General features: G+C 54.9%; 1 protein-coding gene across 1 annotated transcript; it reads left to right on the top strand.

The window, feature by feature from the left end:
* Window positions 1-78: 78 nt before the first annotated feature.
* On the top strand, window positions 79-21,287 carry CPNE3 (copine 3). Its single transcript, XM_081116923.1, has 16 exons — window positions 79-162; window positions 3,993-4,132; window positions 4,382-4,561; window positions 5,626-5,700; window positions 6,741-6,812; window positions 9,222-9,305; window positions 9,947-10,036; window positions 12,776-12,874; window positions 13,403-13,489; window positions 14,084-14,143; window positions 14,636-14,769; window positions 15,948-16,002; window positions 16,079-16,130; window positions 17,474-17,607; window positions 17,963-18,199; window positions 19,047-21,287. The coding sequence occupies exons 2-16, from the start codon at window positions 4,001-4,003 to the stop codon at window positions 19,158-19,160; spliced, it is 1,605 nt and encodes a 534-aa protein (XP_080973049.1). The 5' UTR covers window positions 79-162; window positions 3,993-4,000; the 3' UTR covers window positions 19,161-21,287.
* The last annotated feature ends 177 nt before the right edge of the window (window positions 21,288-21,464 follow it).

The raw sequence follows: 21,464 nt of genomic DNA, 5'->3' as shown, positions 1-21,464 counted from the left end.
AGCCCCCGCCCCGCCCCCACAGCAGGCCCCGCCCCGCCCATCAGCCAGGCCCCGCCCCGCCCGTTAGCCAGGCCCCGCCCCGCCCGGCCCCACCTGCCTGGTTCCGGTGACGCCGCGGCCGCCGACTGCGGACCCGCCGCCCCGCGCGGACGCCGAGACCAGGTGAGCGCGGCCTGCGCGCCGCGGCGGCCCCGGGGCGGGGGGCGGGGGGCGGGCGCCCGGCGCTGGGAGGGCCCGGGCCGCGCGGCTGGGGGCGCCGGGGGACGCGGGCGGTGCGGGGCCTGCGCGCTGGGCGGGGAGGAAGCGCGGCCCCCCCGGCCCCGGGCCCGCACCGCTCCCTCCCGCGCGCCCTCGATCCGCGGCCGGGCCGTCTCCCGCGCGGCCGCCCCGGTGCCCCCCGAGGGGCGCGATGCCGTCGCCGACGTGGGGGGAGGCGGCCTGCGGGACGGCGGGCGCCGGAGAACCGCTCCCCGGACGGGACGGGACGGGACGGGACGGGACGGGCGGCGAGGCCTCGGCCTGTGCCGGGCGCGCTGGCTGCGCCCTTGGAGGGCCGGTCGCCTCTGCGGGCCGCTCCCGCCGGTAACGGGGCCCGAGCGCTCGTGGGCCGCGGGGTGGCCGGGAAGACCCGGGGCGCGACGGCAGCCCGCGGGCACGGAGAGGAAGGGCGGTCACCGCCCCCGCACCAGCCGTCGGTGGTGCCCAGGGCCGCGATTTTGCCTTTTGGAGAATTTTTTAAGACAGTTGCTTCTGGCTGGTGAATTGGAAACATTTCACTCGGGCCTGAAACAGTCCAGGGGCCGGTCTCCGGGGCTGGACACGCCGAGGCGCCCGGCGGGCGGGCGCGGGGCCTGCTGTTCCGGGGTTTCCCAGATCCACCCCCAAGGCGGGGACGGGGACGGGGACCGGGACGGGAGGCACCAGGGCGCGGACACGTGGGGCCTTCGCCTTTCCACGGCTGCTTCATGACTGGACGCGCCTCCTGATTTCACCCGTGACTGACCACTGCAGACAGTGCCCCTCAGCCCCTAACGTCCAGCCGGGAAGCCCGAGGGTCCCGCCCCTCCCTCCCTCCGAGCCGGCGGCGGGTCGGAGCCCGGGAGCCCAGCTCCCCCGCGCGGCGCCCACCGGCCCGGTCCCGCAGCTTCAGACCCGCTGTGCGCTCTGCTGCAGCGAAGAGTTTTCTGTTGCAAAACTCCCTTCAGTCTAGATTTCTGATGCTAGAAAGTCAGCAAAACGAAGAAAGTGAACGTTGGATGTAAAATACAACCAACCAGCCTTCTGACCTTCAAGGGCTGGCAGTGAGCCACCCGCGCTCGTGGAGGCAGGAACTTTCAGGCGGATCTTTGGAGCCGCCCCCAAGCGTGGGGTTCGGTCAGCGCGCCCGCTGTGGCCTCCCTGCAGCCAGCTTCCTGCCACCTGTCTTCCCTTCTCCTCCTTACCTGTCTGGGAAGGACTGCTAATCGGGTCGAAGTCCAAACCAGCCCCAAAGACACGTGCTGACAGGTTTGTTGAGAGACTGGCTGAGGCGATTCAAATTGGCCCCTAAAAGGAAAGCACCGCAGAGTCCATTTCACTGCAGTGTCTGTTCCTGGCATGATCACCAAAAGCAGACATCACGTACACATTTCGATAATTTTTTTTTTTAATCTATATTGATTTCAGAGAGAAGAAAGGAGAGGGGGAGAGAGAGAGAGACAGAAACACCAATGATGAGAGAATCATTGGAGATCGGGCCCCAACCCGGGCATGTGCCCTGACCGGGAATTGAACCTCCATCTTCTGGGTCCTAGGTTGACACTCAGCCGCTGAGCCACGGCCGGCCGGGCCATTTTGATAACGTTCTGATAATGATTATCCTGTTTAAATGTATCTAAAGAAGCTGGCAGGCGTGGAGGGTGGTGTTGGGATTCTCCTGGAGGGGCTGAGAGTCTGTTCATTCTTTTAACACACACAGCTTACCAGTATGCAGTCATAATTTGAAAAAAGACATTAAACTTAGCCAGCGTAATGGTCAAAGTTACCAATATAATTTAGCTGGACAGCATGTGAATGCAGTTTCCCCATGAAAAATAGAAGGAAACACTGCATGTTCACTTTCGCAAATCATTTTGAAATGTCCGCTTACCAAGCGGATATACTGTGTCTGGTTCCTGTGACAATTACTGAAGCAACAGGGTGGCTGTAAGATGCACTGTCATCGGCCCCTGCTGTTTTCTGAGGTTAGCTGACCAGGCCTCTGGACTCAGGTGATTGATAGCACATGTTCAAATAGATCCTTGCCACCCTAGAGAGGAACTTGTCCACGCACATTTTCATCTCTTTAGGGGTCAGGAAGCGAAAATCAAAACAAGTCCTGTACTTCCTGATGCTATTGTCAAAATAAGTTGATAAATGTTTAAAATTGCCCACGAGCCTTCAGGATGTCATGCTCCCCTCCCGGCTGTGTTTTCCTCTTTAGCATGTCCTGCCACCTGCATACACGCTACTTTTACTGACTGTCTCCCTGCAGTGTGGCCACATGAGGGCAGGGATGTCTGTCTGGTTGGTTCCCTGCCCCCAGAACCTCAGCAGATTGCCTGGCACAGCAGGCCGTCTGTGGGTACATGTAGAACGCCGGGTGGATGAATAGTCCTAGCCAGCTGCTCTTGACCAGGAAGCACCCAGGGGTTAGCCAGATGTCACAGACAGCTGAGATGGAGGGCCACACACCCAAACAAGGAATATTCCTGAAATCGGGAAACGTATAAACATCTCGGGCAACGCAGACACCTCTGAGCCTTGAGAGCAAAGTTGTCATAGCTGCCGCAGCTTTGAGGTGAGAGAATTTTCAATTCGTTGCTCATCAGGACTAGAGAGAGGCAGGTAGTGACAAATGGGAAATGCTGTCTTGCCCAGTTAAATACATGGGCTGCCAAGAAGAGGAAGGAGCCAGGCGTTCAAGTTGGGCAAAGCCCGGTAACAGGCGGGTGAGAAAATCTGATTTCTGGTCCAATCTCTGGGAGATTCTAGAAGGAGAGAAATCCTTCCAGTGCTGGGGACAGGAATGATGAGCCCAAGGGGCTCGTGTCCCAGGCAGACGGGCCTTCCTGTGACCCACGTCCAGCCTGCCTGAGGGACAGCTGGCCGCAGCTCTACCGAGCCCTTGTCATTTTAACATTTTTCAGCCGAACAGCCAGAATTTTCTTCTGGAGGATGCAGCTCTGATTTTTATCAAGGCAGGTTCTGGTAAAAGGTGACTCACTGGGCAGGTGGGTCCCTGGTAGCTGACTTTGCCAGAAGCGTGGCAATAAGGGGAGGCAGTCCCGAGATGCTGTCGCGGCACCTGACCCTGCTACAGCGCCCGCGGTGCCCCCGGTGAACTCATTCGACAGGCTGGGAAACAGCTGGGAGGCTCCTGCCGTGCACACGGTCGCTGGGGACTGGAAAGGCAGAGCCACCTGAAGCGCCTGTGAAGTGAACTCAGTGGCCTGCTGTGAGTCAGAGCAGATCTATGTATTTAGGGTTTTTCTGGAGAAACCAAGGAAGGGCCTTGGTTCATGGCTCACTTTGTGGCGATAAGGACGGGTGGAGCCGGACACACTGCTCAGTGTTAAAATCAGGAGCAGTCGGGCACCAGCACTTCTGCAGCGACTCCTGCGGCCCCTGTTCTGGGTTGTAGTTTAACGTGTTTTGTCTCGTAGTCAGTGCTACTTGGACTTTTCCTGAGTGGTAGCAGTTAGTGACATGAAAGACGGTCAGTGCGTCTCAGTTGCCGCCTTAGACACCACCACCCGGTGAGTGAGCTCCGTCCTCACACGAGTGACAACTGAAGACTCGGTGGCAGCACCGCCGCCTGCCGGAGGGCCAGTCCTGCTCCACGAGGTCCTCATGGTCGCTCGCGGCTCTGTTCCGACGGCTGTCCTGTGAGCTCCGCGCCCTCGTTGGGGGCCATGGGCCTCTCAAGGCCCCGTCTCGGTGGCCCCGCTCTCACCTCCCTGGTTTCCTCGCAGCTGGAGAGATGGCCGCCCAGTGCGTGACCAAGGTGGAGCTGAACGTTTCCTGCGCCAACCTCCTGGACAAGGACATCGGGTCCAAGTCGGACCCTCTGTGCGTGCTGTTTCTGAGCACGAGCGGCCAGCAGTGGTACGAGGTAATGTTGACACTAGATCAAAAGCAGGCTGGATTGTTCTTTGAGGACCTGAAGAGTTTTAAAATGTCACAAATAGTAAAACCCTCGCCTCAGCACAGTTTGGGGCAGGCTTGCCCTTGGCTGGAGGTTTTCACACACGGGGACCTTCCTTAGCGGCCGGGCCCAGGTGGAGTGCGCTGCAGCACACAGGTGAGGCAGGGCAGGCCCGCCCTTGACCTGAAGAAGCCTTTGTTTTGGGGGTGGGTGCAGGTGGAGCGCACCGAGAGGATTAAGAACTGCCTGAGTCCGTCCTTCTCAAAGACCTTTATTATCGATTACTACTTCGAAGTGGTTCAGAAACTGAGATTTGGGGTTTATGACATCGACAACAAAACCATCGAGCTGAGTGACGACGACTTCCTGGGGGAGTGCGAGTGCACCCTCGGACAGGTGAGTGGGCGCGGCTGGCTGGGCTGGGTCTGAACTGACACCCAAGGATTGGGCCTTTAAGTTGTTTTGTTTTTTTAAATTTAGTCTGTGGGGCCCCTCCTGTGCCCCCTGGGTGCTCTCCTGCGGCTCCCTGGGCCTTCACCTCTTTATCATCGCTGCCTAGTTACGTCTGTCTTTCCGGTGCAGGGCAGGTCTGGTCAGGGTAGGGGTGTGTCCGTGGGCTCAGTCTGACTGCTCAGGAGAGGTCACGACCGTGTGTGCGGAATGGGCAGCTCTTGGGAGGAGCCGTTTTCTCGGTGGGTGACGCAATTGCTCAGGTCTGTCCTTTCAGTTCATTTCTCGGCGCTGAAATATTTGGAGATCACGGTGCTTCTGTGTCTCAGTGGCAATGTGGAACTGGTCAGTTTTCTGAAACTTCGATAAATAGTATGAAAGGGAACTTAAAGTATTTATTTTTGGGGAAAAAGCCAATATAGCTAACATTAAGATGGATTTGAGAGACTACAGCCGATGGAGAGAGTGCCAGGGCCCACGGTATGACTTAGCCGAAGTGGTATCTTGTGAGGGCCGAGCGTTAACGTAAGGCGTCAGCGGACACCGGATCCGTCCGCGGCGAGTCCCGGGGCCCGGCCCGCGATTGGGCGGCGAGTCCCGGGGCCCGGCCCGCGATTGGGCGGCGAGTCCCGGGGCCCGGCCCGCGATTGGGCGGCGAGTCCCGGGGCCCGGCCCGCGATTGGGCGGCGAGTCCCGGGGCCCGGCCCGCGATTGGGCGGCGAGTCCCGGGGCCCGGCCCCCCTCCGCCGCCGGAAGCTGGGTTGGAAGCAGCCGCAGGGCCGAGGGCTGGGGAGGCCGCGGCTGGCAGGGCCGGCTCCTTGGGGGTGGTTTCCAGGCGGCTGCGGACCTGCCCACGCTTCAGAGCCACCGCGTCCGCGCGGAATGGGCGCTTCCGTTTCTGATGACGTTTCGAGCGGGCTTCATCCTCAGCCTTTTTTTCCAAAACCGTTTGGCGTAAAGCCCACAAGGCAAGGGGAAAAGCTCCTTGCCTCCCTCTCTGCTTTCCACAGGTCGTCTCCAGCAAGAAGCTGACCCGGCCGCTGGCGCTGAGGGACGGCAGGCCCGCGGGCGAGGGCAGCATCACGGTCAGGAGGCCTGTCCCGCCCCGGGGCGCGCGGCCGCCCAGCACCCACCCCGCGGGGCGGCGGCCGCGGGCTCGTGTGCGCTGTGCATGCCAACACGGAGCGAGCCCCCAGACCCCCTGCGTTTGAGCCGTCCGCGGGGTCAGGCGCCCCGACACCCCTGCCCGGGAGCATCCGTCCCCCAGAGGGAAGCGGCCTCACCCCAGTGGGTCCGCCGGGCTCTCTGCAAAGCAGAGTTGCGCCCACAGCACGACAGACACTTTCCAGGACGGTCTTCCCCAGTGGGTCTCACGCTGACAGGGCCGGGACCTCATCCCTTGCGCCTGTGCTCCCAGCAGGACGGCGGCGAACATGCCGCACCCTGCAGGAGACAGCCCGCCTTGTGCAGGGCCACGCTCGCTCGGTCTCACCCCCGGGGCTGTGTCAGGCCGTCTCTCCCGAGCCACGGCTCCTGACCTTAGCTGCCGATGGAAGGAGGGCCCCGGGGAGCCCCCTTTCAGGGCTGTTGCTGCCGTGAAACTCTCTTCCCAAGCAGCTGTTTCTCTCCAGTTTAGACTTCCTAAAGCTCGAGCATGTTCTGTATGTCGGGGGGTTGACTTTCATGGCCCAGAGAACACCGCCCCTGGTCACATTTACTGTTCCTGGGGCCCTGACATCCTGGGGTTTGTTTGTGAGCAGAATAACTCAGTGAAATTGGGGGAGAACCAGTGATTTCAGTTCATAGTGTTCTCTAGGTGTGACTTACATGTCTCGGGGTTCTGGGAGCTTCAGCCAACGTGACACTCTCCAGGGCTTTGGCTTTTCTCTGGAATCGGGAGGGTCCAGTTGGGGCAACAGCATCTGTAAAGGAAGGTGCATGACACAGGTTCAGCAGGTTTGGGGAAATGTCTGTTGCAGGCGGTGAAGCTATGATGACAAATCCCCCAGCTGTACCGTGTGGTTATCAAGCACATTAGGGTTTGTGTGTATGAACATGGAACGTAGGCACTACGGGCGCCTCCCAAGCAAATCGGGATCCCTGACACGCTTCTCTCTGCTCGTAGATCTCCGCGGAAGAAATTAAGGACAACCGAGTAGTCCTGTTCGAAATGGAAGCAAGAAAGCTGGATAACAAGGTGTGGGGAGCGGATTCGATGGACACCTGGTTGGCCTCCCCACCCCCGTTTCTCTCTGAGAAAAAAACACAGTTCATGTGGGCCCCTCATCCAACCCAGCAGTGCAGGGATGGTGCCTCCCAGACCCTGCTTTCCTATGTGTGTGCGTCTGTTTATGAGTGTCTGTGTATGAGTGTGTGTGTGCGTCTGTGTGTATGTGTGTGTGTGTGTGTGTGCGCGCGCGCGTCTGTGTGTGCGCGCGTCTGTGTGGGTGCATCTGTGTGTGCGCGCGCCTGTGTGTGCGCGCATCTGTGTGCGCGTGTGTGTGCGCGCGTCTGTGTGTGCGCGTCTGTGTGTGCGCGTGTCTGTGTGTGCGCGCGTCTGTGTGGGTGCGCGTCTGTGTGGGTGCATCTGTGTGTGCGCGCGTCTGTGTGGGTGCGCGTCTGTGTGTGCGCGCATCTGTGTGCGCGTGTGTGTGCGCGCGTCTGTGTGTGCGCGTCTGTGTGTGCGCGCGTCTGTGTGTGCGCGCGTCTGGGTGTGTGTGCATCTGTGTGTGCGCGTGTCTGTGTGCGCACGTCTGTGTGTGCGCGTCTGTGTGCGCGCGCGTCTGTGTGGGTGCATCTGTGTGTGCGCGCGTCTGTGTGGGTGCATCTGTGTGTGCGCGCGTCTGTGTGTGCGCGCGTCTGTGTGCGCGCGCGTCTGTGTGAGTGCGCGTCTGTGTGCGCGCGTCTGTGCGCGCGCGCGTCTGTGTGAGTGCGCGTCTGTGTGTGCGCGCGTCTGTGTGAGTGCGCGTCTGTGTGTGTGCGTCTGTGTGTGCGCGCGTCTGTGTGGGTGCGTCTGTGTGTGTGCGCGTCTGTGTGCGCGCGCGTCTGTGTGAGTGCGCGTCTGTGTGTGCGCGCGTCTGTGTGGGTGCGCGTCTGTGTGTGTGTGTGTCTGTGTGTGCGCGCGTCTGTGTGTGCGCGCGTCTGTGTGAGTGCGCGTCTGTGTGTGCGCGTCTGTGTGTGCGCGTGTCTGTGTGTTCGCGTCGGTGTGGGTGCGCGTCTGTGTGGGTGCATCTGTGTGTGCGCGCGTCTGTGTGGGTGCGCGTCTGTGTGTGCGCGCATCTGTGTGCGCGTGTGTGTGCGCGCGTCTGTGTGCGCGCGTCTGTGTGTGCGCGCGTCTGTGTGTGCGCGCGTCTGTGTGGGTGCGCGTCTGGGTGTGTGTGCATCTGTGTGTGCGCGTGTCTGTGTGCGCGCGTCTGTGTGTGCGCGTCTGTGTGCGCGCGCGTCTGTGTGGGTGCGCGTCTGTGTGTGCGCGCGTCTGTGTGGGCGCATCTGTGTGTGCGCGCGTCTGTGCGCGCGCGTCTGTGTGAGTGCGCGTCTGTGTGCGCGCGTCTGTGTGCGCGCGCGTCTGTGTGAGTGCGCGTCTGTGTGTGCGCGCGTCTGTGTGAGTGCGCGTCTGTGTGTGTGCGTCTGTGTGTGCGCGCGTCTGTGGGTGCATCTGTGTGTGTGCGTGTCTGTGTGCGCGCGCGTCTGTGTGAGTGCGCGTCTGTGTGCGCGCGCGTCTGTGTGAGTGCGCGTCTGTGTGTGCGCGCGTCTGTGTGAGTGCGCGTCTGTGTGTGTGCGTCTGTGTGTGCGCGCGTCTGTGTGCGCGCGCGCCTGTGTGCGCGCGCGTCTGTGTGGGTGCATCTGTGTGTGCGCGCGTCTGTGTGGGTGCGCGTCTGGGTGTGCGTCTGTGGGTGCGCGTCTGTGTGTGTGTGCATCTGTGTGGGTGTGTGTGTGCGTCTGTGTGTGTGTGTGTGCGTCTGTGTGGGTGCGCGTCTGTGTGTGTGTGTCTGCGTGTGTGTGCGTCTGTGTGGGTGCGCGTCTGTGTGTGTGTCTGTGTGCGCGCGCATGCACTGAGTTGCTGAGTTGAGGGTGGCGGGAAGGGCGGTTCTGAGCATGCGGTGTGCTGAGCACCATGTAGAGTGCTGTGGGGAATCCCAGAGGAAAAGATGGACTTTTCACTCATGAGGTAATTCATACTCACCTCTGCTCCCTCGCGTGTGAGATTGGACTCAGAAGGATAGGTATGGAGTTAAGACTCAGCTCCGTCGACAGTTAGACGTGCCATCTTAGCAAACCTTTCACCCCTCTGAGTCCATCCCATCGCTGCTCCCTCGAGAGCTGGCACGGCGGGTGCTGGCATGTTGCTTCCATGAAACTGCCCAGCGCTGTGGGAATGAGCAGGGTCAGTAATGAGCACAGCCCAGGATGTGTTTGTTGGTTACTGTCGCATTGATCACTGTTTTAAAGCCATTTGCTTTCTGAGCAGCGAGGGTGTGATCCACAGAGCATTTTCAGGATTGTCGGCACAGCTCTCCTGGGCGGTGTCGGCAAGTTCGGGTGTTGCCAGCACACACTAGGCAGGGAACGAACGGTTTCAAGAACAGTTGCTTCTCCTCTGATGTAGGATCTGTTTGGAAAGTCGGATCCTTACCTGGAATTCCACAAGCAGACGTCCGACGGAAACTGGCTCATGGTCCATCGGACAGAGGTGAGCATCTCAACTTGGAAAGCAGGGTAGGGGTTTCCTTTGGGATTGTAGTGATCTGTTTTAAAAAATCATGTTTCTATAAAAATATCAATCTGAGTTCAGACATACGTAGCCAGAGGCAACCTGCTGATTTTTGCTTATAATGAGGAGGTGCAGCCCTGCTTGATTGTCAGTGAAGTTTGTATTTTGAAGAATTTAAAACCCTGTAAAGAACACTGAGATGTATGCCCTGCACGCTATACATCTGGTCTGAGCCCGTGTCCTCTCTCACACACGCGGACTTGCACACCTGTCCCCAGGTGCTTCTCAGGCTCCCTTATTCCATATTTGAGACCTCTGTGCCCCACACTGGAAATTCGTTTCCAACACAGTCAACAGTCTAGTTTCTGAGGGTGCCTTGAGTGGGTGGGTGACTTCCCAGGTAGTTGTCCCTTTCCTCGGCGTGTGTCACAGCTGACAGTCTGTCACATTCATGTAGCAGTTGTATGTACTGAACCAGCTGGTTTTCAGTGGGAAAGCTGACCAGCTGGACCGGTGGAGGACAGTCGGTCAGAGCACAACGAGAACCTGGGAAAGGCAAGAGCAGAGTGCGAATGAACCCAGTGATTTCCTAACTCCTCTCTGCATCTCCGTTTTTACAGGTTATTAAAAACAACCTGAATCCTGTTTGGAGGCCCTTTAAAATCTCCCTTAACTCCCTGTGCTACGGAGATATGGATAAGACTATTAAGGTAAGTGAAATTATACAGACAGACAGACGCGCCTCTTTTATAAGATCGATTGATTAGATGGTACGTAAGGAGAGTGGAATGACAGGGACCCACAGGATCCCACTCTATTCCCATCTGGGGAGATGACTGGCATGGAGGTGTCCCTGGTGGGTAAAGAGTGTGAAGATTCCATGGTTGACCGATGGTTCACCTAATGCTGAATCATACATTGGGATTTTTATTTTACTCTTTATTTTTAAAAATAAACTGTCCAATTTAAATTTTTCTTCCTTTAAAAAGATTCTTTTGCTCTACAAATAGGAACCTTTAACTCCCCTTTGTCTGTGGTGTGTCCCTGGCAGAAAAAGGCAGATGTTGCTTTAACTGAGAGCCCAGTGCTTCCTCCTGCCACAGCACCGCACAGAGTGAAGGGCGATGGCGTGTCCGCCACCTGTTTCCACAGCAGAGCGTGGTCACTGAGGACCTGTGGGCAACCTGAGTTGCAGAGGGTCAGAGAGCAGAGTGGCACCAGGGAGCCACAGCAGATGTCTAAGAACTTTTAAAAATGTCCTTATTTATAGCAACTTATCAAAAATATATATTATTATACAGATATTTTTACACTAGACGTAAGAGTCCAGGTAGAAGCCTTTTCTTATATCCCGACATCAGCAAACAGATGGGTCCTTGTCTTGTTTTTTGTAAGGAATGTGGGGAACACAGGGAGGTCGATGGCCTGGGACAAGAGTGGGAATTAGAGCCAGACCACAGTCCGGGCTTGACTCTGCCCTTTAAGCAGCTAAGGGACCCTGGGCACGTCATCTGTCACCTTCACTATATAACAGAGAAAATAATGTTTATACTGCAAAAAAAAGTGAGGATTAAATTAGTGAAAATGGAAAGTCTTATAAAGGTTAGACACAGTAAAGTTGCTATTATTGAAAAGCGCTTCATTTCTTAGATCCATCGATTTGTCCTTAGTTTGTGGAGAACTTTAAAGTTAATATCACTATGAGTGTGTGATATTCCACAGCAGTGAAAACACAGGTTCTGGGCACCGGGGGGACAAGCTTTCCTCTCCCCTCAAGGTTCCTTGGGCTTGTCTAACATTCACATAGACACAAGAAAACTTAACAAGAGAAACTGGCCAAATTTAATTACATACCTATGTAGGGAACCCCTACTACACGACCTAGTTAGAGACACAAAGGGAAACTGAGGTCTAGAAGACCTTCTGAGCAGGGACAGCGTGAGACCCGTGGGGGCTTCAGAAGGTGCTTGCAGGGAGAGCAGGTGTCGAGTGACCATTGGTCTGCCCTGCCCTAGAGACAGGTAACCTCATTTGTGGTGATAACGCTTACCGTGCGTGAGGCTCCTCATTTAAACTCTTCTAGGTAGTTAAGGGGAAGCGTAAGTTTTTCTTGAGGCCACAGGTCTCAGTTGGCTTTAATGCAAAATAATCCACATACCATTGAGGCACATACTATACAAAATAAATCGTAGAAAAGTAGCTTTAAAAATGACTTTGGAGAGCATTTAAGATCTTGTTCCTTGGCATATGTCGTCAGTTTGGCTCAAATAGACTCATAAAAATTCAAAAAATGTTTACTTTTTATTGTTATACTAAATCTAGAGCTTTTGCTTTTCACATTGAAAGTAGTAAGTTGAAGCTTCATTAGACCTGAGAGCAAAAGAGGCTGAGAAAAACATGCCTAAATCAAAATTGCTCGATTGTAATAATGTTAACAATGCAACCGTGTTTTAAACTTTTCCTGCACAGTGGCTTGTGCACAGGGCTGTTTGATTGCTTGTAATAATGTTAACAATGAAACAATGTTTTTAAACTTTTCCTGCACAGTGGCTTGTGCACAGGGCTGTTTGATTGCTTGTAATAATGTTAACAATGAAACAATGTTTTTAAACTTTTCCTGCACACAGTGGCCTGCACACAGGGCTATTTTACTATAGTAAGTAAACTGATTTCCTGAGCTACTCTGATGAATGCCTTCCATCTTTAAAAGTTTCTCATTTTGTTTTAATGACACACGACTTGCTTTGCCACATCGTCACTGTATTTCTCAGCAGTATCAGAACATCATACATCTGTGATTCTCTTGGTGTTTGGAAATTGCTTAGAGGGGTTTTGAGAGTTAGAGAGCAGGGGATGGAGTTGGTCCTCGGCAGTTTCTCTGCCATGTGAACGTGTGAACGTGCAGTGTGACCTCTCCGGCATGGACTATTATTTTCATAACATCAGTGAAAGAAATGATCGTGCATGCTGCCCCTGCCTCAAATGGGAATGCCTAGTGGGTGTGCTGTGGTGTGGTGTGGTGTGGTGTGTGCATTCTCACATGTATACGTGTGCATGTGTGTGTGGTGTGTGCATTCTCACATACATACATACATGTGCACAGGTGCATATGTGCATGTGACACTGTGGGTACTGTTGTTCAAAGCAGACCATAGTCCTAGTTTTTGAGCTCTTGAAAAGAGACACAGTCTTTACATCATCTTCTCCAAACTATCTGAGGACATTCCAGCCTTATCACTGCCATGTTAGCACCACCCATGGGTGGCGTGGGTCGGAGGGGTCCGCCTCACTCCTCCAGGAAGCAGCTCCTGCCTCCAGGGAGGACTGCACACTAAACATTTCACCTACTCAGATGGAAAGGTGCTTCCTGCTAAGTCCCACTGGTTTCAGCCAGTCCTGTTTTAACACAGTTGTGCTGACTCTTGTGTTTCTGTCATACTTGGTTCTAGGTAGAGTGCTACGACTACGATAGCGACGGGTCACATGACCTCATTGGGACGTTTCAGACCACCATGGCGAAGCTGAGCGAGGCCTCCCGGACCTCACCTGTGAGTCGCAGCTCTACTCTTTGAAAACTCTACAAAGTTTGGCCACACAGCGATTTCCCATTTCCTCCCTTTACCACGGTTTCACTCTGTACAACACAACACTCAGAAACCTGAGGACAGTATTTGTTTAGTAACCAGATGATCCAGAACTCATCTTGGGGAGTGAATTTACACGAACACTCAGAGGTTTGGGTTTCTTGGCTACAGACAACATTCATGGTTTGACGGAAAACCCTTTGTTTTTAAGCATATGGCATGTCGTTGGTCATAGTAATTAACGTCCAAAGCACTGGACAGACACCGAGGCTTGGACTGTGTGGCTTGATTCCAGGAGAACAGTCATCTGTTTAAATTCCCACTGGCATTTCTAGTGTCACTAGCGAGGACGGACATTATCTCCTCCCACAGGTGGATCTGAGCGCGCAGTGAGGGGCTGTCCCTCCCACAGGTGGATCTGAGCGCGCAGTGAGGGGCTGTCCCTCCCACAGGTGGATCTGAGCGCGCAGTGAGGGGCTGTCTCTCCCACAGGTGGAATTCGAGTGCATCAACGAGAAGAAGAGGCAGCGGAAGAAGAGCTACAAGAACTCGGGTGTCGTCAGCGTGAAGCAGTGTGAGGTCAGCTGGCCCTGGCGGCCTTTCGGGCAACGTGGTCAGATCCCAGTTCCCTGTCCTGCGGAGACGTCGCACACGCCTGCGTCGGGGCAGCTGGAACCACAGGCCCCTTAGGGAAGCACAGAGTAGGAAATGGCAGAGTCTTTCGAGCAGCACGGCCTCCAGGCTTGACGGCGGTTCCTACGGTTAACCTCCCGTTACCGCGCCAGGCGGGGGCCCTGAGGCATCGCCCACTGCGCTGGTGGAGTGATGTCACAAGGGGAGGGAAATGCAAGGGATTCCTACAACAAACAAGTGGGTTTTAAAAATCTCGATTATGATGCTTAGTAAGGCTCTCGGCATGTTAGGGTCCGTATTAGTTTCTTAAGACGTGAAGCGAGGGCGTTTCAGCTTGGTCATCATTACTCTAACCTGAACGTCGCTGTAATTACTTCAGGGTAGAACCTTCCAGACGCGGGGCATGTGGGCAGGTGCAGGGCGGCTCCGCATGTTCAACTCATGTTCTGCTCGGTCATGAAGTGTGGGCGTGTTTTCAGGGGGCCCTGTCTGCTGAGCAGCGGGAGAGCCTGTGCTTCAACCGCCGCCCTTTGCTTTCAGATCACGGTGGAGTGCACCTTCCTCGACTACGTGATGGGCGGATGTCAGCTGAACTTCACCGTGAGTGACGCTGAGCTTTCATGTCATGGGCAGCTGCCCTTCTCTCCCTGCAACGCTGACGTGGGGGTGAAGTTTACACCGTGTGTGGTCTCCTTAGACAGGTGCTGGTGTGCAGCCTGAGGCTGTCCTGGGTCAGTAAGGTCTGTTCCTTCTGCAGAAAGCAGATGAGTACAAAGCAGCGATTGCCCTGTAGTAATTTCAGTAATAAAAGCATCCACCAGACACACAGAGAGAAGCGAGCCCTGGCCTGAAGTCATGGTGCAGCGATGCATAATTTAGGCGTGTGTCTAGTAGATGGGACGCAGGCCAGCTCCTGCTGAGGCTCAGATGATTTGACTGGAAACACTTGAGGTCTAGGGCATTTGCGGGGACACAGAGCGAGCTAGGGCAGGCTGCAGGATGAAGGCTCATGTCCCTTCTCCTGCCGCTGTCCTGGGCAACAGTGTAGCGTCCTCCTGCTCCTGGGGTAAGGGCTGCGATTGTCGCCTGCAGGTGGGCGTGGACTTCACTGGCTCCAACGGGGACCCGCGGTCCCCCGACTCCCTTCATTACATCAGCCCCAATGGCGTGAACGAGTACTTGACTGCCATCTGGTCCGTGGGGCTGGTCGTTCAGGACTACGATGCGTGCGTATCACGTTTTCCTCACTCCTCGGGGGACGGGTTCTGTCTCCTGTGTGTTCTCTGGTCAAGCTGCTGAAATGTCTTGTCTGACCCGTCTTTCTCCTTGGGGCAGTCTTAGTGTTTACCTTTGGCCCGGCCCCAGCCTGTGGGCACCGACGCCGTGCTCTGTGCTCCGCGCTCTGTACCGCGAGCTCTGTGTGGCCGGCAGCTCTTGTTCTTGGGCCTGGTTTCCATGGGGTCTGCTCACGGGGAGAAGTTACCTGGAGTACCTGTGGCTGAGTCCAGAGGACACCTTGTGTACACACCTGGACACTGTTTCTAATACACCTGTTTCCTAGGCAGTCATTGTAAAATCATCTTATGGTGACTGTGACAAGTGTTCAAGGATAACGTGACCCAATTGCTATAATGTATTTTGAATGGATTCTCAGTGGGTAGATTTAAAATAGATTTAAATAAGTCCTTTTGGAGGTTTGCTAAACAATAGGGAAAAAAGTGAGTTTGCAATATTTTGTTTGGATCTGTTAGGGCCCAGCATAAAATTCCACTTCCTTTTACCTGTTACTGGATGATAAAAGCCCTCACTTACTGATACAGCTTTTCATTAACCTGTCACAGCATTTAAAGAGTTGACTTTTCCGGTCAAATGCAAACAAACCCGAAGCAAAGGTGGCAGCCTCAGGACCAGCCTCGAGTTTAAGGCAGAACCTATAAAAACAGTAAAAGGTTACTTATAGGACACTTTGTTACATAATCCTGAGTGAAAATATACCCACAGGCATGTTTAATAACAAAGCGTCTAAGTGTTTCCATTGAAAACAGCTAGAAGTAAATTGAAAATTTCAGTCACACAGTCCTAATGGGGCCTGTGCGCAGGGTAAGAGCTCGCAGGGTGGTGCTCAGTCCCCGGGAGTGGCTGACAAAGGAGGAGATGGAGGAGCTCACCAGGTGGAAGCCAAACAAGTCACAGCAATTCTCGGATCGAGCACATAAAATATTTAGAAGGAGAACTGCCATATAGTGACATATTTTTCCTCTGGTTATTATGGGTAATCTTTTATCTTTATATTTTCTTAAGATTTAAAATTTTAAAAAAAAGCTCATACTGGTCCTATTATGAGTAAAGGTAAAGCTCCATTTTGAAAGAAATGACCTTTTACTCTTTGAAATTTTCTCTGTAGTGATAAGATGTTCCCAGCGTTTGGGTTTGGAGCACAGATCCCTCCTCAGTGGCAGGTAAGAGGGGCCTGTCTTAAAGATCCACCTCCTGGGGACGCAAACCAGCCTCACCTGCCCCGTTTCCTCTCTTCAGGTCTCGCATGAGTTTCCCATGAACTTCAACCCATCCAACCCCCACTGCAATGGTGAGTGACACATGGGCATCGCCAGCTCACAGCCTGCATCCCTCTCTGGTTCCCTGTGACATACTTACCCTCCGTCTCAGAGAGTGGGAGAGGCTCCCAGCGGGTGGGGAGTGTGGTGCCATCACCCCTGTGGTAGGGAAGATCTGGGCTTCTATCTTCCGCCTTAAAGGGTTTTTAACAGGACAAAGGAATTCTCTGCCTTGAGACTCAGTTGATGAGAAGGTCCGTATCCCTTTCATGTACAAGTTGATTTTAGAGTGAACTCTCAGCGAAATGAGTAGTCAGGCCGTGGTCTCCCAAAGTCCCCCTCGGAGGAGTGGGCACTCCACACGGCATGTGTCCAGTGTCAACGCACGTGGACGCAGTCTCCCTCGGGTGGGGGCGGCTCCAGGCGCAGCTTCCCTCTGGCGGGAAGGCAGGGCCAACGTTGAGGTTCACACTTCCCCAACACGTCACGTACCCAGGTGCCTCTTCCTCCACCCCACTGAGCCTTCACCTGAAGTGTCAAGTCCGGGGGGGAGGGGCCAGAGGCATCAGACTGTAGACCACAGGCTGAGTTTCTGTGGTGGGGCCTCCTGACTGGGAACGTGTGGGTTTTAACAGCAGAGCCCATCTCACCTCGTCCACACGGTAGAAGCAGGTGGACATGGTGCTAGGAGAGTCTCTCGGGGTTTCCTCCTTTTTCTGGGACATGCTTCCCACTGAGTGGGGCTCCTGTACTACACATCAGCGGCTGGGGCGACCTTTCCATCCCCGGCCACTGGACATGGGTATCGTTTCATGCTTACTGGAAAAGGGGAGCAGTTTTGGAATCTGTGCTTGGTTTTCACGGGTTGCCAGTGAATGTGGATGATTGAAGAGGCAATTCGTCCCGAAGTGCACCTCCTCTGAGCAAGAGGCTCCTCTGGCTGCCATCGGGGCAAGTTTCCTAGGTCTAGCCACAGACTGGAAAAGAGCCCGTCGGTCTCAGACAAAGAAGACACTGTGCAGGAGAAAGACAGCCTTATTTTAAGGCAGGGAAGTCAAATCCCTCTTCCTAATTAATCACCGAATTTATTTGCCCAGAAATACCACATCTCACTCGTTCCCTTGACACAAAGGACTGGGCGTGACTCAGTTCCAATGCAGGGACTGACGGCTTTGACATTTGTGAAGAATTTAATTAGTAGTTTGTACACTGACCTGGAGAGTGAGCTGAGATGGTAGAAATGGAGGAGCTCCTAACACCGACCTCTGACGGTTTAAGGCACTGACCCCTGATGTGTGTAATTGTACCAGCCAGGTGGTGGGTAATGAACCAGCCTGTGCACCTGAGGATTTTCAATGCTGCTCTTTCTGTCCAGGGATCCAGGGCATTGTGGAGGCATATCGGGCCTGCCTGCCTCAGATAAAACTCTATGGGCCCACGAATTTCTCCCCCATCATCAACCACGTGGCCAGGTTTGCTGCCGCAGCCACACAGCAGCAGACAGCTTCTGTAAGTGCTTGGTCGCTGGGCGGGGAGGTGCGGGCTGTCCTGCCCCTGGGCTGCCATCTGTCTGTGACATGACTGTGTCCTGTCCCTGTGCCTGCTGGGAGCTTGATCTTTGCATTTCCACGTCTCACTCCCGTGGGTTTGTGCTCCCCTATTTTGTGGTCTGTTGCACTTTTAATGAACCGGCAGCGTTTCCGTCAGCAAATTCCCTTGTCATCAGAGATCCCAGACCCTGAGTAGGGGGTGTCCTGGGTGGGGACTGGCGAGGAAATTGCACGAGAGGCAGGCTAGCAACTCATCAAGCTGCCAGTGTTGTCGGGGCTCCAGCTGCTCACGGGACCTGCTCTCTCTTTGGCAGCAATACTTCGTGCTCCTGATCATCACGGACGGCGTGATCACAGACCTGGACGAGACCCGGCAGGCCATCGTCAGTGCCGCCAAGCTGCCCATGTCCATTATCATCGTCGGGGTGGGCGGTGCCGACTTCAGCGCCATGGAGTTCCTGGACGGTGACGGTGGGGCCCTGCGCTCCCCGGCAGGCGAGGCGGCGGTCAGAGACATCGTGCAGTTCGTGCCTTTCAGACAGTTCCAGAACGTGAGTACTGGGCACCCTCCCCGTCCAGCAGAAGGCTGAGCAGGTGCCCACAGATGCGGGAACCTTCCCTGTGAAGAGCCCTGGTGGGTGGGTGGGCTCACTGCAGGTTGTGCGCCAGTGACCTGGGAAGGTGGGAGAAGAAGTGGCCACATGAGGATCTTTGTGGTGATGAGACAGGTGTGTGTCCTGGTTGTGGTGGTGGTTACACAGGTCTGCCCACGACAGTCACTGTGTGTGCTCACAGACACACCCCCGCACACACACATGCACGCACACAGATACACAGGCACACATGCATATAAACACAGGAACACATACACACAGTCACACACATAAACCCAGGCACACATACACGCGCGCACACACACAGGAGCACAGGTGATGCTAGTGACTCAGTAAGGGCTGTGCACTGGACAGTGTCACTGTCCTCGTTGGACATGGTCCTGTTGTGACAGGAGCTGTCACCTCTGAGGGAACTGAAGGGTACACAGGGCCCCCCTCTCCCCCTCTCTCCCCCCCGTCTCTCTCTCTCCCTCTCCTTCTCTCTCTCCCCCTCTCTCTCTCTCTGTTATTTTTGCAACTTCCTGGGAATCTATAATTATTTCAAAATAAAAGGCTTAAAGGATTGATACCTAGTGAATGAAGCACCTGTGTTTAAAGTTAAAGAACAGCAAGAAGTCATCGCTCACCACAACACTGGCACCAGAAAGAGCCTGGATATGGTCGTGGGCGGTCAAGACTCCCTCAGCTCTCGGGCTGGTCCTGAGACAATGCGCAGGCCCAGGGGTGGGGCCCTGTCCTCATGTGAGACGTGGTCACCAATGAAGCCATTAATTGTCTTCTCCAGGCTCCCAAGGAGGCGCTGGCACAGTGTGTCCTGGCTGAGATCCCCCAGCAGGTGGTCGGCTACTTCAACACCTACAAGCTCCTTCCCCCCAAGAACCGCGAGGCCACCAAGTGAGGTCCTGCCCCTGCCCCGGACCCGTCACCTCACGGACTTGCCCCGGCCTTCACCGTGTAACCCAGTTCTCTGCGATTCTCTACTTGATGCCTCTTTTATTCTTCCTGGAGGGAAAGTGCTAAGTGAGTCTTTGCCAATCAGCCCAGCGGTGACCCCTGATTTCTGGTGATGGCAGTACGGCCGCCTGGAGTGGACACTCAGGCGAGGAAGGCCGGCTTTGTTGTGGTCTTTTCCTTCCATGGAATGGAAACGCAGTTTTGAACATTTCTCAGTGGAAAGAACGGGACCTGCTGGGATGGTGCCATTTCTGGCGCTGTGCTGTGTGTAACAAGCCCAGGTGCATCTCGGTGGCAAGCCCTGAGTCACTGACATGGGATCTTCTTGGGGTCAATCGTCCCAGGCTTCCTGGCAGCGTAGACACAGCACAGTTCACGGCCGGGCCTCCTGCAGAGCGCTGAGCAGCCAGGCGCACCCTGGCCTCACGATACAGTCAGTGACCAAAGCCTCGTGCCAGTGGGTGTGCGCGTTTGCGCCCCGACTTCGCTGTGCCTGTGGGACGCTGTCCCTGAGCCTGGGGTCTGCGTGTGCCAGCAGGAGCAGGTCCTGGAATCCCCGTGACTAGAGCGTCGTCACTGGCACTCGTGAGTGGCTCAGGCTGCTCTCTGCTGGAGCCGCGGGACCAGGCCGGGCGCCACGGCCTCAGCAGCAGCTGCACTCGTTGAGGACAGTTCCTCACTTTGCTTCAAGGCCCCAAACACTCATCTGACACTTTCATTTAGACATTTTCTCCTTTTTTTTAAGTAGCATTTTCAGTCTGATTTTTAAACTCATGACAATCAAACTCATTTTCCATTTCAATAATGTGCTATGTCCTAACCCAGAATGTATTGTATAAGCATAAAATTTGTTGTAACTTTTAAAAAATCCAGCTTCTGTCTTAAGATACAGTGGACGCGACATGCTTTCTTTGTGAGAACTCCCGATACTCACCCGTTAGCACAGGTGACTCAGCAACATTGTACCATCGGCGCAGCTCCGCGGTGCCCTGCCAAGGACCTGTGTGCCAAGTCCCGCGTGTCACACAGTGGCCAGTCACCTGTAAGAATTCAGTGCTGAGCCTGTGTGCTGGTCACATTCCTCAGGGGTGCCTGGGGCCTGCCGACGGCGCTCAGTCCTGGAACCGCCCTTGGCTCCTGTCCCGTTCTCTGATGTGTTGGGGGGACCCATCCGTCCAGCAGTTTGGAGCCCTGTCTCCTGTGTTCTGACTCAGCTCTGTGCTTGGAAGCAGCACACGGATGTTGCTGGTTTTCAGTTTTCTTTTAAATGCACTCCCGGCTCCTCCTTGCTCCTTAAGTCCAGCCAGCTCCTGCAGCACTGGTGTCGCCTACGGGGGGCGCTGGGGAGCCCCGGCCTGAGCTCATCAGCTTCATTGCCCCTTCCCAGCCCTGATCCCACTGTCCAGCTGACTAGATCCTCACAGTTCATATTCTGGTTTTAACCAGAAATGTTTCCTGTTTAAAATTATTTTATTCCTTCTTGACCAGGTTCATCAGTAGCTGCTGTTTCTCATAAGAACTGTGATCCCAGCACATTAGGGTGGTGGATATCGTTTTTCAGTTTGAATAAAAGCAGTTAAAGTTTCTAAATTACTTCATAAAGTCCTTACAGTTCCTACATGTCACCTCATCGCATGTGACTTCATATTGTTTTATATTAAATGGCCCCTTTGCCCATTGTGCCACCCTCCGAGTGCCCCTAGTTCTCAGAGTGCATTGAAAGACAAAGTAAGCCATGGACGGCCACACCCCTTCATCCACATGTCTCCCAAGAGCTGTCTTCAGTCCGTCTCTCCCACCTGCGGCTGATGGTCTCAGACGAACAGAACGTGTAGCGAGAGGTCAGAGTGACTGCAAGAGCTGTTTTGTGCTGTTTGGGAGCCATCCCTGACAACAGTGTGTAAGTCAGGAATAAATGAGCTGACTTGAGCACACCTTCCAGGTGAAGTCCCTCTGGAGCAAGCGATTTCTTGATGTGCTACAGCAGTGCCTTGTTTCATTCGATCTATTCTTCCCTGAATGTTGTCAAAACCAGTGGAAAAGTTGGAAATAAAGCGAATGTAGTATATTAGATGGCCTGTTATGTATTTTTTAAAGAGTTTGGGAGGGGTGTTGTTATTTTTCCATGGGGTGTGCCTGGCGCACTTGCAGCCCCTCCTGTGGATCTCAGGTTCCTCGGCAGCCTGACCCCACCCTCCTGCCCCCCTATGTAAAGCTGTTCCTCCTCCCCCAGCACCTTCTGCCCTGA

The sequence above is a fragment of the Miniopterus schreibersii genome (assembly GCF_964146895.1).
Source record: "Miniopterus schreibersii genome assembly, chromosome: 17".
NCBI classification, from domain to species: domain Eukaryota; kingdom Metazoa; phylum Chordata; class Mammalia; order Chiroptera; family Miniopteridae; genus Miniopterus; species Miniopterus schreibersii.
The sequence above is the reverse complement of the archived record's forward strand: the minus strand, read 5'-3'. Positions and strand labels throughout refer to the sequence as shown.

Excerpts from the sequence above, each read along its gene's own strand:
- CPNE3 (XM_081116923.1), top strand. The coding sequence starts at position 4,001 with ATGGCCGCCCAGTGCGTGACCAAGGTGGAGCTGAACGTTTCCTGCGCC. Across the intron at positions 10,037-12,775 it reads ATATGGATAAGACTATTAAG|GTAGAGTGCTACGACTACGA; the intron begins GTAAGTGAAATT and ends ACTTGGTTCTAG. Across the intron at positions 18,200-19,046 it reads CTTTCAGACAGTTCCAGAAC|GCTCCCAAGGAGGCGCTGGC; the intron begins GTGAGTACTGGG and ends TGTCTTCTCCAG.